This window comes from Zosterops lateralis (genome assembly GCF_965231275.1).
Source record: "Zosterops lateralis genome assembly, chromosome: 2".
Lineage (NCBI taxonomy): Eukaryota > Metazoa > Chordata > Aves > Passeriformes > Zosteropidae > Zosterops > Zosterops lateralis.
The window spans coordinates 68741710-68759707 of record NC_139763.1 but is presented as its reverse complement, the minus strand read 5'-3'; the positions used below and the strand labels follow the sequence as shown (position 1 = coordinate 68759707).

Here is a 17998-nt window from a genome sequence, read left to right as displayed (position 1 = left end):
TTACAAATGTTTGATACACAAATTGCAAAGCTTCCCTTTCCTAAGTGTCCTTTTCAAGCTGCAGGCCTATTGACCAGCATGCTTTGCACAGCAAAAACATTCCATGCAACAATAATTTAGAAAGTAACACAAGAAAAGCTGCACTATCTTAAAACAGTACAAATTAGTACCTATTCGAATAAATACTGCTAAACAACCCCATTTCAATCTTCAATAATCAGCTTTGCCATGCCTTAGCACACTGTGTGAATATTACAAAAGCCTCAATAAATTTTATCATGCTATAGCTTACAGTAAAATAGAATAAATGAGTCTAAAACCAATTTATCTCCTCCACACTTGAAATCTGCTTTCATGTTTAAATATAAAAACTTTGGCATAATTAAAGTATTACTGAACATTTACAATGATATCCATGATTCTTTAGAGACATGGAAAAAGATAACAATGGAAACTAAAATACAGTAGGATACTTGACATGAATAACAGAATGAAGGAAGATTATTAATATAGTTGGGAACCTCTTTTCTACACATACACGTAATTCAATATATTAACAATGAATGGGCTAGTGAAACATTTTAAACTCTGCCTCAAATAATTAAAACATAAATTTGCACAGTAAGTGTAGAAGACCACAGAAAGATACATCATCATATACCTGCATTTTCAGCTCTAGTGGTATTCAGACTTTATTGACAAAGTAACTTTTAACACCTATTCAAAAGTTGTCTACAATTAAAAAAAATATTCTGGCTTTGCAATTTTCAAAATTCTGATACTTTGACACGAAATTAGCAATAGATAACCATCTAAATTCTTTTAGTTACATACTCATATTCTTGACAAAATTTCCTAGTCAACATTTGGTCATTCAGTGTATAAGTCAAGTGTAATTAGGTTATTTCAGCTAGCAGGTTAGTAATAATGCTCATCTGTGTAAAATCCTACAAACCTGAAAATATAAATTATTGCATTGAACTATGTCAACAGTACGAACACAAATATATTTTATTAATACAGCAAGCTGTTAGAAAAAAGGCAAAGTGAACACTTACAAATTCATTATTTTTTTAAGAGAAAAAGAGCAGTAAGTTAGTCTCCAGGCTGGCTCATTCTCCGTTATGTGCTAAACAGATTACATTGGCTAAGCCAAAATTAGGAATGCAAGATGGTTTTACAGAATTATATCCACTATTTATATTTAATTGATTCATCCCAACTGTGGACTGGGAATTGACAGCCTAATTCTTTAAAACTTCATTTTTATCACAAATGAAAGAAATTGACTTAGAAAGACACAGCTGTGAAATTCAGCTGTTTAGTGATAAAATTTAGGATTTTTCTTAGCACAAAACAAGTTGGTGGTGTGCCAAGATCATCATAGTTTATATACTATGAATAGTATATTCTAGTATATAAACATAGTTTATATACGGAAAATAAATTAAAAAATAGTTCAGGTTGCACAGTTCATGGCTGGTGAGCACTGTACTGGCAGAATGTTGCTTCAGCAGCCACATGAACTTCTGAGGGCAAAAAAGGAAAAAAACTCAAAAAACCAACCAAAAAACACCCCACAAAAACAAAAAACCAAAAACAACAAAAAAAAATCAAACCTCTTAACTGAAATCAAAAAACACATGCCAAGATTTTGCCACTTGGCAATACATTCCAAATAGAACTAAACGACAATCCAGAACATAACTGCTTTCAAAAAAATCTCCAAAAAGGTAAGACGACTAAATAGCAATCATTAAAATTGATTATTAAGTAAATAAACTCTTCTTCTTGAGCTTTACATCTTTTGAAAGATCCTTACTATGACTCCTTCCTTAAAAAAACTGCTCAACAGTTACCTAATGTATGACAACATCATTGTCTTAGATTTATGAAGACTGACTCTGCTATATGCCATACTATATTAAGTATTTTACTAAAATCCAAGGTCTTAGAACTTTAATAAATATAGTTTTAAAAACCATTAAATATACAATTTTATTTACATGCAAGTCCATTAAAAAGAACAACCTCCAGAAGAAAATGGGTCTTGAAATAGGCCTATTTAAAACACCAAAGATCACTACTTTATTGGAGGTGACGATGTGTTTTAAAAGGGCAAATAACAGATTCTCATTAACTGACTGCAGCTGTGTTACTGGCTACTGGCAATACTGAAAGAACTCCATGAGTCTGTATTGTCTCCCCACCTATGTCTTCTCTGCAGAGGTGGTCTTTGAGTGTTTTTGTGGGGAGGTACCACTGAATTCATGACAATGGGGATGGATATTTGATATTCGTATCGTTCCAACATCTGAGCAATCTTCTCACGAGTGACTCCATGCTTATTCCTCCTACAAAAACAAGAATTTCAATAAATTGTCTGGTACAGTTATATGTAAGTATGCATATATATAACTGCATGCTACAGTATTCAAGAAAAAGCCCTCTAAATTCTCAATTTTTTCTTCTTGCTTCTATTACACTGTACCCTCATTCTCTAGGTGTTCAACTTGCATTAAGGTTTATTTTAACAATTCACAGCTGCATATATTGAGTAACAGTAAACAACACAGTTATTCTTCTTCATACACAAATGTGATGTTATTCACTATAACTATGCACCCAAGTTACCTGAGAAGGATTTTACTATTTATCCATCAGTTTTTACATGGTATAACTAGCCAATGAGTAGAGGGATGAATAATAGCATAGACTACTCCTTATGAAAGAAATGTTCAAACTAGCATAAAATATGCAACCACAGTGTTTCAAGACTTAATGACAGAATATTTTCTCATCAAGAAACCTCTCTACAGGATTAGAAGCAACTTTAGTTCTGAACCAGAATAACATGCTTGCAACCACTTTCATCTATTAGTTGTAACTGACACTTGTAAATTTAGAAATGTACTGAAACACATATAAGAGAAAATATATAAAAAGTGCTGTCCTATTCTTGCAGAGCTCAGTGATCAGCTACTTTCAGGCAGAACTAGGTCTATTAAGAACCTGAGCTGTTACACATTACATTAGAGGATATATGTATCTCCTTGGTGTCTATGGGATAGGACCTTAAAACCCGTATTAGCAGAGAATTTCAGTACTGCAACAGAAATTGATCTAAAAGAAGACACATAAAACAGAAACAAAAGGTTTTGATAGCATAAACAAGCACTTCTCAATACTTCTTATTGCCAAGAAACCTTGTCCAACCTAAATTACATCCACAACAACCCAAGAGGGAACATATTTCTGCATCTTTGCACTTTCTGCCAGGGACAGAAGAGGTTTGGATGGGCCTTACCAACTTGTTCAGTTCTACAGAGGAGAAATCAACACTGGGAACAAACAGGCTATACTGGAAAGACAATATTCCATACAGAAATATTTTAGAAGACTGATTGCTCACACTCAGTCCCCTCAGGACTTTATGAGTATTATTACAACAAAGAAGTAAGTATCAAGTTGACAAGAGTTCAAAGTACATTGCGAGCAGCATTCTAGTTTCACATTCCGAATAGAAGCAAAATTGGTGATCTCAGAACTATTCAAAACTACATTGGATCCTTAAAGGTGTATTTTCTCAGCTTTCTTTCTGTGAAGAAAATGCTTAAGCAGAGCATTTCTGTCACAGACACTCTTCCCTGAGACAATACCAGAAGCTGGAGTGATCATCACATGTAGCTCATTGTTTAAATGCTTCTAATTTCTACATTGTGCTAAAGCAGCCCAGGAGCAGCTGCATGTTGAACTAATTACTTGGTGAGTCTTAATAGTTTTGATTTTATTCACAAATATGAACAAGGTTAACAGTAGAGAAAAGTCAACCCTCTAGAAATATGTGGATTTTATAAAACACTTGACATTCATGACAGACAAAAATGAGAAGAGCAAGTCTTAGTCTTTTAATGTCAAATGTTGGAAGCAGAAAGTTATTCATTATTTTCCCTATCTTAATATTCCTAGAAAAAGATTACAGCTCAAGTGCTCTGGACATAAAGTGCACACTCACCCACAATTGAATGGACGTGTGCATAATCACTTCATAAAAGAAGAAGTACTTTTCCTTGTAGAATAAGGCAGGATAATAAAATCACCAACAGCAAAATTGCATCGAGCACAGAAACTGATTTAAAAAAGGAAATCAATTTGCTGTGTAGTGTCATTTAATACTGGTATCTCCTTTTCAGGCATGTCTTCACTCATTCTTTGGCAGCTTGGCTATGCTGAGAGCATAAAGCCATCTATCTGAACCAAAGCTGACATACCAGCAAAAGCTCCTAACAGATAGGAGGAGGAAAACTGTTTTGTGTGGAGGAACACAGAACCTATTGATAAAAGCAAAGTCCTGCCACTATCAAATGTTTCCCTGCTACCTTCCACAACTGCACCCTCAGCAAGCTTGCTGATGAAACAAAACTGAGGAGCCATCTCCCAAAGTAACTAAAGAACAAAATGAAAACTTACATCACCGCTTCTCTTAAAATCACAAAAAATAAAGTTTCCAGGCCATTGGCCTCTGTTTGAATATTTAAAGCAACCAGAACCGCTCAAATATTTCTAGGAATCTTCTAAAAACTGCCAACAGCACTTCACAGTTCAAGGGTTTTGCTCTGGGAAAGATATCAACTTGACTCCTACAATTAATTGTACAACTGAACAATAAAATTCAACAGTAACGACACAACAGTTTATCCTGTTGCTTGTTAAGATCATGTGGAAACAGGAATTTCCTAGAAAATTAGTCTGTTTCATATAATGGAAATCTCATGCTGAGTATCTCAGAAGTGCCTGATTACTAAGATTCCTAACTTGGCTGTGCTGCATGCCAAACTAGAAAATCTTACTGTCATTCTACAGAGAGAGAACTCCGTCCCTAGAAACGAGTGGCAGCTTACAAGCAAAAGGTGAAAACTTCAGAACATTTATAAACACAATAAAGTCCAAGTCACTACTGCAAGCATTATATACACATACTTCCTGCACTGTAGGGGCTACTTTACAAAGCCGAAACAATTAAGAGGCAAAGTCAGCTGGATGCATATAAAACAAATCAGTGAGAGAACTCTGTCATCAACTGTGAAAATATTACACTACTTTTCAAACAAAGAAATATCCCTGAGCTGGTCTGATACCTCACAGATTCCTAAAGCAGCTATATCTGAGACAAAAAGGTTATCAACCAGGAACATTGAGCTTCCCAAGCACTCTCAGAACCAACAAGTTCAATGACCCATGTTCAACAGTACTCTAAGTCACATGTACACGTCCAATAAAATTTTAACATTGACATTTTGGGCCAACAAGATGGAGCTGGTATTCATTTGTCTACTCGTTTATCCATAAAACTTCCGTGTAAAAGTATACCTCAAAATGTCTATTTAAATAAAATACATTTCAAACTACTAGTAAAAATCTTGAGAAAATATTTTAAATAAAATATAACTTTAATAAAATATATATTTATGCATGCATATATATCTGCCCATCTATCTCTATATATAAAGTACCATGATTTCTGTAAGAGAAACCTTACTTTTCTAATTCTTCAGGATCAAACTTCCACCAAGTATCTGGCTCATGGAATTCCACTCTGTATCCTTTTTCTAGAGCCTGCAGCAAACAAAGAAATATGTGTGATGGGTACCACGATCGCATACAACATAAGAAAGAAATAAAAGACAAGTATAATAAACAAATGCAGCAGCGTACTCTGCTGTGATACCATGCTGAATTCTACTTACCCCCAATCTGTCTTACCTTTTGTTGCAGATTAAACAATTTAAATAATTGAACTGATCTAAACAATTGCCACACCAATTACTAATCATTATCAATAAACAGTCTCTCTCTTTAAAAACTTCAGTAAAAATGTTTCTGGACAAAACATGCCAACTTAGTACATGCCAGGGTAAGTTTGAAAAATTGTTACAGGTGACAATCATGCAACAAAACCTACCACTTCCACGTAGGGCTTCATTTCCCAGGCTTGAGTGTTAGTGTTGTCTATTATAACTGGAGACTTTCCCTGCTCCATTGCTTGCTTTGCTGCAATGAAGAATTGTGCAAGTTAATAAACCACATGTAACTCAAACAAAACAAGCAAACAAACTGCCCCAGATTTTCTTTCACTAATCTACTCTGACTGAAACACTCTGTTCTAAGAGAAAGAAGAAAAGGTACAGGCAGGAATGAAAAGAAGTAGAAATAAGAACCTGAAGCCCAAAGAAACAAGATTTCCCTTTTTAACTCTGAACTTTGTAGAAGTTCGAAATTTAATGCATATATATACACAAATTAAAGTATAAAAAAATACTTGAAATACTTCTATATATGCTTTGCTAAAATATATATACTCCTTCTCATAGAGACTCTTAATACTTATATATGTTATGCTTCAGTTCTACTTCCTCTATGTAAGAGAACTTAATAGGGTGCCTTTTCTCCATTCCAACCTCTCTTCTGGTTCCACTCATGGGCATCACCGAGCTGGGCAGCGCTGTAGGTGTATCCGCACCGCTGACGGAAATAATCGTCCGTGCTGAGCACAACGCCATCGCAGCTCTGACCAAGCAGAACGCTGGGAAAGGAAAACACAAAAATATATTCACTTTTCATTTTCAGATGGATAAATGCATAAAAAATATATCACTAAAATAAATTGAATGATGACCTATTTCTGAACAGCTTGCAAACTTTGAACAGATTTATAAAAAGCACGCCCATATATGTTACCAACAATTCTAATCCAAATCAAGTCAATATTTCCTCTCTCTGCTATTTCTGTACTTGTTGTTTCTTCTCCACTCCCAAGAGATGTTTGTGTCCATCTAATTTTACAGCTATAGTACAGTAAGTTCCAAGTACCTCATAATAATTGGATGTATTTGCTAACATTTTCCATCTAATCCTCATTTGGAAATATGTCTGGAAAGCAATCTGATTATGAGAATTCCCCACTCTGCTAAATGCAAACCTAGTTTCAGAAGGTCCTTGGAAATTGGTGTTTAAAGGAAAAACTTATGTAACTGAGACAACAGCACAATTCAGTTTAATGTCCAGCCTACAGAATAGGTGTGGATTGGACTTCAAGCCTCCTCGTCTCTTCTGAATTCTATGGCATATTTAAATCTGAGAACAGAAATCAGCCAGTTAGTGCCACAGAGCATGTAGAGCCCACTGCAACACTCAGATATCACCGTCCTATGGAAATTTAGGCACTTGTTCCAGCTCAGAAATAGGCAAATACCCACGGGAGACAAAAGCCAAACTGCACTAGCAGTATGGGGGACTGCATTACTGCTCAGGAGGCAGCAAAAAATAATTGATCCGAAATAACTTAGGGGAACAAAGATATGCTAGCTTTAATTTACCAAGCTTTCTTCCCATATATATCTGCATGAAGAGCCACTTAAATGTAATTCCTACACAAGGAATTTGCCATGTTTTGCCACCTGTCACCAACAGCAGGCCCATTATGGATCACAGTTTAATGACTGGGACACAAGCTGGTTAATGCTCCTACAGGTTTACTGTCCCACAACTCTGCTGCTGGTTATTTCTGCATACAGATACAGACATATGTACAACAAAAGTCAGATTACTAAAGACCAGAAGAAACTACTAATGGTGCAATGTCAAGTAACATGATCAAAGCTGCATATAAACTGTTATTTCCTCCTTGTTCTTCCTTTTCCAGAGCTTTAGGGTAGCTTTAGGACAAATAGCAATGCTATTTGAGAAACCAGAGCATGATAAAGTGCAGCCACTCTACCTGAACTATACTATACTGATAAATAACTGGTTTTGTTAGAGCCTAGATCTTTCAGTAGGGTGCGTATTACACTGGTTTAGAAGAGTGCAGAAGGGTTAATCACCTATTTTTGTTCTAAATATATGAAAAGGCACCAGTAGATCATACACCACATACAGCAGCAATCTTTTATCTGTCTTCCTCTCTTGTAAAAAGTATTTAACATTAAATTTAATATTAAATTTATATTCATTAAGTTACTTGGCTGTGATTTCACACATGGCTCGATCCTCTTATTTACAGTATGCTACATTTGCCAAGTAATAATGCTAGAAAAACTGGATCCATCTTCCACACTCACTCCTTGCGTGCTCAATGTATATACACATATCCTAAAGAACCATCTGCCTTGATAGAAAAAGATACAAATAATATCTGGGATTCTTCTATTAGCTGAGTAGATGGACACACCCCTACAGCTCCTAGGGGCCTGAGTTTCTATAGGAATATATGAACTGACAAATCAACACTAATGAGACACTGATTTTCATTTTTATTTCTAAGAACTGACTCTATTTGCTCATGTTCTGGAGAATAACTCACTTACTCAAATTGTTTTGTTGTATCTTCCAAACATCATTAATAGCAATTAAGAAATACGGTGACAAAGGTTCAGAAGTCTTGCAGACTCATCAACAAAGTGTATTCTTGAAATAGTTTGTTAATATTCCTTGAAGTTGGTAAAGAATACACCACAATTATTAATGAACCAATATAACTGAAATAACAGATTTAATATATTAAACTGTATTTGCAATAACCCTAAACCCACAGAATTTGAGAAGGCAAAGTAGTTACCAAAGAGGCCAGAGTAACAGAGCCCTTACCCCACACACAACACACAAACTATCACAAAGTCATGAGTTCATGAACTGAAATTTCAAATATTACGGCAATGACTGGAACCTCTTTCTAAACTGTGAAATTAAATCATAAAACGTAACATTTTAAAAGCCTGAAAATTAGCTCATTTAGAATTTACAGTATTTAAACTTTTAGAATTCAAAGCAGAAAACTATTGGTTAACATTATATGGAATAATTCATTTACCTCTATCATGTGTTTGGAAATAAAATTTATCCCAGGCCCATGAACCAGAGAACAGAAAGAACAAAAAGCGTATCTATAGAAAGAAAGAATCATTACTATCTAAACCCACGGAGATGATATTCCCCTTTTAAGAGATGAAAAAAGAAAAGATAAATTTCCAATGAGAGTCAAATTACAGATTAGTCAGCATCACTATGTGCACATGCTTGAAACAAGTAGCATCTCATCCACCTGCTGTAATGTATCTTGTTCACCCTAAACCTTCCCTCCAAGCAAACACCCACATTTGAACACAGCAGAACACTGAAATTACAGCAGCTCACCTACTTTTCCCAGAAATGCTATCTGATCTAATAGAAGCTATTATCCTTCTCATGCTGAAACCATAATATTAACTACTCAGCAAACCAATACACATTTTTTCCAATACATCTGTGCATGCATACACACACACAAACCCTTTTTCTTCAAAACTAAAATAATCCACAAATCTGTATCCTGGTAAGCCTATTTTGATAAATAATTTTATTTAAAAAAAAATTCTCAGAATTGAATAATTCACCTATTTAAAATAGCTAGCATATCCTGAATGAGGAAAAAGGTAGGCAATAGCTAAATATAGTTTCAAAATATGCAGCATTACTGAGCTGTGTAAATGCTCCTCTAGAAGTGCTGTTTGTAACACTGTTTAAATAAATACATAATTAGAAACAACAGCACACCACTGTTTCTACATTCAGCTATAAACACCAACTCTAACTCTTCCCTTCAGAAGATTCTGCTCTGAGGAAGAATAGCCCTAGAGAAAGACAACTGTCTTTATATATTATTGGATTTAATCAAAACCAGACTTCTTAAATGACACCAATATTTGTTCTTTCAATTTTATTAAGCTCCTTTTTATTCAAATTAATGCTTAGATATTTCGATAGATAGATAGATATTGCCTTAGAGAAAAGGCAAATTTCAACTGCTGCCAACTTCAGTAGCAAAATATTTTAAAAATATAAGTCTCTTTTCCTGTAACTTTTCCCAGGACTGCAAGATCATATTATCATCCACTTCTAATTGCAGCAGACTTAGGTTACTTGGGCTAAAGCTATCACTGCTGGATATCTGTCTGGCCAAACTGTTTTCAAGCATTTTAAACTAAATGCTCAATCTCTTCCAAAACCAAGGAAAAGATAAAGCATTTGTACCCTATTATGTTATTCGAAGATTTTCTCTGTGAAGTTTTGGATTGAGGAACTGAAATCTGACAAAGTACATGCCTTTGTTTGCCCTGCAAACTTTTTGTAAATTTGCCCAAGGTATAGAACTTTAAAATGTCATGTGCACAGCAAGTAGTAGTGAAAGGAACTCATGATTCTTTCTCCCTGCAGCAAAAGCCAGTCCTGAAGAGAGCAATCTGGCAGTGGCAGCAAGCTGATTCAGCACCAGTACTGCATTGTAAGAACACATTTCTCCCAACACAAGGACGGCAACACAAGGAACAAAATAGGAGGACACAGGAAGCATCATGGTATAGACACTGGAACAAGCACCTTGGTACTGGCAGTAGAGCAGGAAACAGGGCCAAGGCAAAGAGTGAAGCACAGGGAAGACACTGGTACAATAAAGTTGGGAGGGAGATAATGCCACTGACTGGAACAGGGAGACAATGACTCTGGGAAGAAACGGGATGGAGATGGAACTGAAGAAATCAGCTTAGAATTTAGAAGCAGATAAGATAATGAGCACAGAGCAAAAGCCATGATTGGATACAAACAGGAAAACAAAACTGGAAACAGATGGTTAAAGAAACAGGATTTTGTATGAGCCTCAGGGGTTAAGATAGTCTAAATCAGGTGGACACAGGAAATAAAACCATGAGATATGGGAATCCAGTGGTAGTGACATCCTCCTCCAAGCAGAGCAATGGACCAGTTCACAGCCACTACTCTCTTCCAAAAAATGTGCCCATAATTCCAACTGCTTAGTTGGAATGGAAGAGTCAGAACAAAAAAACCAAACTTCAGTGGAAGATTCACGACAGACACAGGCCAAGTTTGTGAGTGGGAAGAAAAGTGTCTGTATTTAAAAACCCTTACTCAGTGCAAAACACAAATAGAAACTGGAGAATCCAAGGTCTCACTGCTGGCTCTGCTGTCATTTCCTGCTTGGGAAACCCACTTGCAAGGTGTGCCCCATTCCCCTCTAGTGCTGATCCACCAAAGACAACGTCAGCTTTCTGCTTTTCCTTCACTGTTATTTCATTGGCACAAATGGTAGAGGTTTGTCTGCATCTGCAAAGATGCCTGTGGGTACCAATGTGACACCAGATATAATATCACTGTTGTCCTAGTCCATGCTGCAGAATTCCATGATGTTACATGGAAAAACATGTTAAAAACATGTTTATTAAGACTTAACTAATAATAAAGGCATTTTCCCCATCAGCACCCATTAATTCTGGGATGTTTTTTCCCCAAGGTATCCAAGACCCACGATTTCATGGGAATTAAAAATTGCAACCAAGCATTAAACACAAGAAACTGCATGTAATTGAATCCACTGAAAAACAAGCCCCATGCTGTTCAAATTCTGCCCTCACTTTTGGTAACTATTCTTAACCTTGATCTCATAGTATCCACTTCCCCATCTGCTAAATAAAATTAGTAACTGATCTCACTAATGAGAGATGAAAAAAAGCACAAAAATGTCTTCTTAAAAACCCGAAGATATTTAGAATTTGTCAGATAATATGAGTCATATATTTGGAGAATGATTTAGAGACAATTTAGCACACCAATCACAGAAAACAAATATATTTGGTATCTTCATATTAAGTATTGTCCAGTCTCTGAACTGAATGAGGCAGCATTTTTTCCACAGAATTTTTTTAATTATTTATGTTGCTGTCACATATTAAAGGAATTATTGCAGTAATACCAAATGGGGCCAAAACAGCTTCAAAAACGCAGGTTTGCAAAATACAGCAATCAGTAACTATAAAAAATGATAGCAAACATTACTGAAATATTTAAGAAAAATACCTAATAGAGATTTCTAGCTGAAATATGGAGAAGACTGTCTCCTAAATATCAGGAAAAAAATTCCATTAATAGAATGTTACTCCTTTATGTAAAAAAACAAGTAAGAACATGATCACTGTGTCTATTTCACAGAGTCACTGCATACAACAAATGGTAACTACAGAAGACATCCCATCTGTGATGGAGTTTCTGGATGAAATTCAATCAGTAAGTACTGATTAAGCAACTTTTTTTATATACACAAGAGAAACTTATTTTCACATAATACAGGTGGTGTCTGTGTTCTATCCACTTTTTGTGCTTTTTAAAATAGACCAAAAAACCACAAAGGGAAATTCCATGTTGAAGGTGGTATCTGGAGCTTTTAACCCTGTCAGACTTCAACAAGTATATTTTGAAGAAAAAAAAACACTTTTCTTGAATGTTGTTCACAAATAAGGAAGAGCAACTGACAGACCATACTATGAAAAAAGGGAATGAGATAATACTCAGTTTCATCAAGAGACCAAACCCAAGTATTTCCAGAGTAGCAGCATTCTTCTAATGGCCTTTGAAATTTTTTGCATGGGCATGAAAAAGGACTTCTGGTTCAGTCAAATTGACACTGTTAGATTTGATAGGAGATTTTTTTAAATTAGAGAATTTAAGAATTTAAAAAAGCAGCAGATCATCACATACTGGTGTGAAAATTTTAGAATAAAAGACTACACAGTTTAATGGATACTCAACATTTCAAATTTAACACACAGGAGCTCCTGTTCATCAAAACTCTGAAGGTTACAAAATCCCCAAGTAAATCCTTTTCATATTTCCTGTCACTTGCACTCTTTTAGTACAAACGACAGTATTAAACTACTGGATTTCAAGAGACTAATTTACAAACTAAAAAGTTTCCTTAGTGCTTACAGATATATTTAAATTCTTTAAAAATTTTACTTGAATAAACTTCTCAGGCTGTAAGTCTTTACTTACCGAGAAAGTGTTGATTTCCCTGAACCTGGGAGGCCTCTTAAGATTAGAAGCAACTTCTGTGAACTGAATCTTTCTTCAGATAAGTGCAATGAAGAAAAGCTGTGTGTTCCTTCTGTACTGTCAGCTTTTGGACCCCCCCAACACTCTTGTCTGGTTTCACAGAAACCATTACTTTGGAGTCCATTCTGCTCATTATTCCCATTCCTGAAGACCTGAGTAGTATGGATGTCAGTAAAACCAGAACAGTTGGTGTTTTGATCAAGCAATGCACCGTGACTGTTGGTATCAGTATTTCCAAGGTAATGATGGTAACTTTCATAAGGAAGTCCCTCATTCTGAGAAGAGGGAACATTTGGGATTCGTGGTGGGGGATTAAATATCTGAAAATGGGATTGATGGTTGAATCTAGGAGGCAAAGGTCCCTGAGGTTTTGTGAAAGATGCTCTAGTCTGCCAAGCAGGTCTGAACTCGGGCACTGAGCAGTTCCAAGTATCCACTTGGCCACTAACAGCATTTTCAGTTTTCCAGCCGCCTGTTTCCACAGCCAACTGCTGCTCATTGTTTGTCTTCTGACTGTTCTGCTCCCCCAAAGAACACTGTCTATTCTCATAGAACGGCTGTGGATTGCCCAAAAGCACAGGTTGATAATTCTCTTGTGAGCTTTGACTAGAGTTAAATGGAGGGTACTGTTCCTGAGAAATTTCAATTTCTTTTTCCTGAACATTAGTATCTAAATTTTCCTTTTCCAGCTGGTGAATTTCTTTATAGAACTGATCCAGTTCATCATCTATTTCTGGTACAGTGGCAGAAACAGCCTGCTTCTTCTTTGCCTCCTTTCTTTTACATTTGTTTTCATGCAATTCATTCTCATCTCCCCCAGTGTTCCTACACTCATTGCAATTGCCAGATTTGTCCTGTTTGTTACTTTTGGCAGGCTCATAAATAGGCCCTATAAAATCTTTGCTTGTAAAAAAGTCTTCATCTGATTCATTTCTATTTACTGAGAATGATGTACTGCTTTTTTCAATATTATCTTCATTATTTGTAATAAAAGGGTCCTTCTCTTCAAATTTAGAGTCATTTACTGATGCAAATGGAGGACTTATATTCTGCACAGCTCCTAAATCAACTGGCTGATTAAGCGTTGGATTATTTTCAGGGAGAATTTCATTCAAGGATCCCAAGACACCAGAAGGTATTTTCTCTTGCTTCTGTATTTCATGTTGCCCTTGGTTATCTAAGGCACACATGGGTATGCAACCATTTGATTTTCTCTCAACATCCACTTTCTTCTGAGTACCTTTGTCATCATCATCAGGGAATTTCTCACAAGCTCCTTCTGCTGACTTCATTCTTTTAGAATATGGTTCAATTCCGACTTTGTCCTGACACTCCAAAAGCCTTGCTGTATTTTCAGCATGAAGCATCTTAGAAAAAAGAATGAATACATTATCAGCATGCACATTTTTAAAGTAAAGTATAAAAAAGCTGAAGTTATTCAGGCCTATGACATCACACTCTCCATGATCACAACTAGAATGTACTCATCCAGAAGAAAAACAGACATCACCTACCACAAGTATGGTTTAAACAAGACTGCCACATTACTTACCACTCATCTTTAGAAAAAAATTACATCAGTGCTGTACCATCCTGCAGTCACACTTCATGATATGCCTTAAATAATTTACAAATCACGCTTTTAAAATGCAACTATTTGAAAAATTAATTACACCAACAATCTCTGACCTATGTTACTACTGTTCTCTAGCAGCTGTTATTCTGCCAAGTGTTTGAAATCTCTTTTGAAGATAAGCATATGCCAATTTCCAGTGCACAAACTGATGCCTGACATCACTGCTAATATGACCAACGAAATTGCAAATACTTCAACCGTGAGGATTGTTTTCTGTTACATGAATCAAACTCAACTAACTCATTTAACACCAATCAAACAGGCGCTGGGTGTCATCTGTACTTTAGAACTAGTCAAGTAATAAAATCAAAGCAGCAATCTGTTATTCTGGTTCTGGTTTTGGAACTACTAAAGACTTCTGTTAGGGACCAAGGCCACTGGCTTGCATGTCTTCTAAAATTAAACACACACCAAAAAAAAAAAAAAAAAAAAAAAAGAAAATCCCTGTCCCAAATAGATGGCATTCTAAAAATTAAACCACTAAGTTCCAGACAGGTGCAGAGACGCTATTACAAAGCAAGATGGCACTAAGCACTCTGACATGCCATTATCCATCTGTTAGTCTGGAGTTCTTGGATTCTGAAGTCTACTCAGTATGCAATAAAGCACAAATTCTTCCCTTCCAAATTAATGCAGTTTCAAACAAGAAATAACCTGTTTCTCCTACTGGAATGATTATTCTAGTGTTTTCTGAAACATTTCAACTTTCTGCGACTAAATATTAACAAAGTGTCACATGCTCTGCATCCTGAGTAAGAAAATATTTTATCTGGAAAGGATGTGTGGGCGATGTTATGGGAAGGTTTTTAAGTAACCATTATCCCATCATGTTCACTCGCAAAATTGACAAGAAAAGGTGTTACTCTAGGCACTTTCTCACCTAACATCCAAAGGAAGAGAAACCTGCCATTCTCAATCTAAAACTGGCTAAACCAAGGAGATGTTACTGTTCACACTTGACTTTAGTACCTGGAAGAAAGCATTACTGTCAGAAGGGGAAGAAACATGGCCATGCAACTCCCTCTCCCTCTCAGAATTGGTTCTCGCCTCTCAAAATTTATGTGATCTGTGCATACCTCCAGCTTCCTAGCTCTTCATTTTTGTACATTAGAAAGGAAGTATGACATTACTACTAATCATTGAGTCTATCCCCATCTATAAATAAAACGTTACTCTGCCTCCACTCAAAAACAGTATTGGGGGGAAAAAGTTACTTTATTAGCTTCTATGTTCTCACCTTCTGGGATGGTGTTTAAGCAGATCCCATTCCTGATGTGGAATTAAAACAGCAAACATGTGAACACTTGCTGCATTACAAGATCTCCAATGACAGAAAGTGCTGCTATGTGACTGTCCAACATAGGAATCTCATTTCTTGCTAATCTCTAAGAGACTTTCCCTCACTAACCTTGGAGAGAGTGAAGATGCATGCAAAAGCATGTACACCCACGTCCTTGGTGAGGACAGGGCGAGTATGCTAAAGGAAAGCACAATCTCTCTGACACTCTCACCGCTTGAAGGGGGCAAGTTCGGGTCTACACCATTTCTATAAAGAACCGGTTGTAAGCACTGAACCTGAGCCGGCACATGGGGATGGCAGACTTATTTACCACTTCAACTGACCTGTGAAACATCCAGAAGGTTCAACCAACCAACTCAAGGCCTTGAACTCCACCTGTACAACACCTTTCCCGAGCGGAAAAATAAGGCCTATTTGGCAGAACCTACAGAGAGGGGAACTGGCCGGCTTTCCTGGCACGGTGGGCACGGCGGTCACAAGGTCACACCCCCGGGCTCCTCACACCCCTGGAGCCGGGGGAAGGGGCGCTGCTCCCACACCAGCGGGCCGGCCGGCCCCACGGCTGGGGAGAGGAATCAGCAGCCCTTCCCTCCCCTCCCCGCGGTGCAAAGCCCGCTCCTCTCCCCCCCACACACAAACACTTCCCTCAGCGCGGCGCTCACGTCACACAACCTCGGCAGCCGCGGCTCCTGAGCGCCGACACCGCCATCCCCACGCCGCCCCTTCCCCGCCCAGCGGCGGCGGCGGAGGAGAAGCGGCTTCTCTTAGCGGCCCGGCCGAGCAGCAGCTGGCGCAGGCACACGCGGGGAGGACACGAACCTGAAGGCAGCGGCTCCGGCCGCGGGAGGGGCAGCGCCGCCGGGCCCCGCGGCCAAAATGGCGCCGCCTCCCCCCGCCCCCTCACCCCGCGCGGCGCCGGCAGGGGCGGGGCCCGGAGGGAAGGGAAGGGAAGGGAAGGGAAGGGAAGGGAAGGGAAGGGAAGGGAAGGGAAGGGAAGGGAAGGGAAGGGAAGGGAAGGGAAGGGAAGGGAAGGGAAGGGAAGGGAAGGGAAGGGAAGGGAAGGGAAGGGAAGGGAAGGGAAGGGAAGGGAAGGGAAGGGAAGGGAAGGGAAGGGAAGGGAAGGGAAGGGAAGGGAAGGGCCCGCGGGCGGGGCTGAGGCTGCTCTGCCGCCTCCGGGGGCGGCTCCTCCGCTGGCCGGGACCTTCGCTTTGGGCATGTTCGGGGCTTTGTGAGGGAACGTCAACACGGGCCCAGTGAGGATTGTCCCTGCTGTAAAAGCTGCCCAAGTTTCCTAGACTGCCTGTTTTATTTAACGTGGATTTGCAACTTTCACTCCTGCATGTACGAAGTAAAATTTTAATATGACCTAACTACTTGGTGTTTTTGTTTTTGTTTTTTCTCCAAAGCTTGTGATACTAAGCAAGGTAGACCACATTTCACATTTTTCCTAAAAAACCCTCAGTCTTGCAACAGTAATTCCCCAAATTTCATTAGTGCACACAAGAGCTCCCGTAAATGATGCACCCATTCTAAACACCTGCAACGCTTACTCTGTCACAGCACCCAAATGGATCATGAAGCTTTCAGAGTATATAATTTATAAAGTCACTGAGATTTGCTATAAATGGTAGAAAGAAATCTGGTTAAATCCACTGGCCAGGGATTCCTTCCAGTCAACCCCACAACCAAAGCATAGTCTCATTTCCTGTGCCAGGTGACGGCCTTGGTTGGTTGGAAGGCGTAGAGAGGTCTTTGGTAGCAGTTTAATCTAGAACACAAGTGAGCTGTTGAAGTGAATCCCCCAGTTCACCAAAATTTTTCATCTGTAATAGCAATTACGTACTTGCCTACACAGGCCAAGTCATGCAACACCGAAGCTAACCATTTAGAGAGAGTAAGAGTGCTGCACATGGACATTTTGAAGGCAATATATGGGGATCAGAGCTCTCAAGCATTCGTGTTGTGTATGCAGTAATTGTCTCAGATGTATTTAATTTGGGGACTTCTCCCATTACTTGTACCTAATTAAATAAGCCACATGTTACAACTGGCAGTACTCTAATGTCATTTTTTCAACCTCATTGACTATAATGAAATACACTTTCCCTGATGATCCTGTTACAGCTGCT

The 17998-nt window shown here is 38.0% G+C and overlaps 1 protein-coding gene across 1 annotated transcript; it reads right to left on the bottom strand.

The window, feature by feature from the left end:
- Positions 1-372: 372 nt before the first annotated feature.
- On the bottom strand, positions 373-16760 carry N4BP2L2 (NEDD4 binding protein 2 like 2). Its single transcript, XM_083884965.1, has 6 exons — positions 16689-16760; positions 12874-14300; positions 6459-6583; positions 5963-6051; positions 5540-5616; positions 373-2354 (listed from the first exon to the last, which is right to left on the bottom strand). The coding sequence occupies exons 2-6, from the start codon at positions 14298-14300 to the stop codon at positions 2156-2158; spliced, it is 1917 nt and encodes a 638-aa protein (XP_083741091.1). The 5' UTR covers positions 16689-16760; the 3' UTR covers positions 373-2155.
- Positions 16761-17998: the final 1238 nt, after the last annotated feature.

Excerpts from the sequence above, each read along its gene's own strand:
- N4BP2L2 (XM_083884965.1), bottom strand. The coding sequence starts at position 14,300 with ATGCTTCATGCTGAAAATACAGCAAGGCTTTTGGAGTGTCAGGACAAA. Across the intron at positions 6,584-12,873 it reads GGGAAATCAACACTTTCTCG|CGTTCTGCTTGGTCAGAGCT; the intron begins GTAAGTAAAGAC and ends TTCCTTTCCCAG. Across the intron at positions 2,355-5,539 it reads GATCCTGAAGAATTAGAAAA|GAGGAATAAGCATGGAGTCA; the intron begins GTAAGGTTTCTC and ends TTGTTTTTGTAG.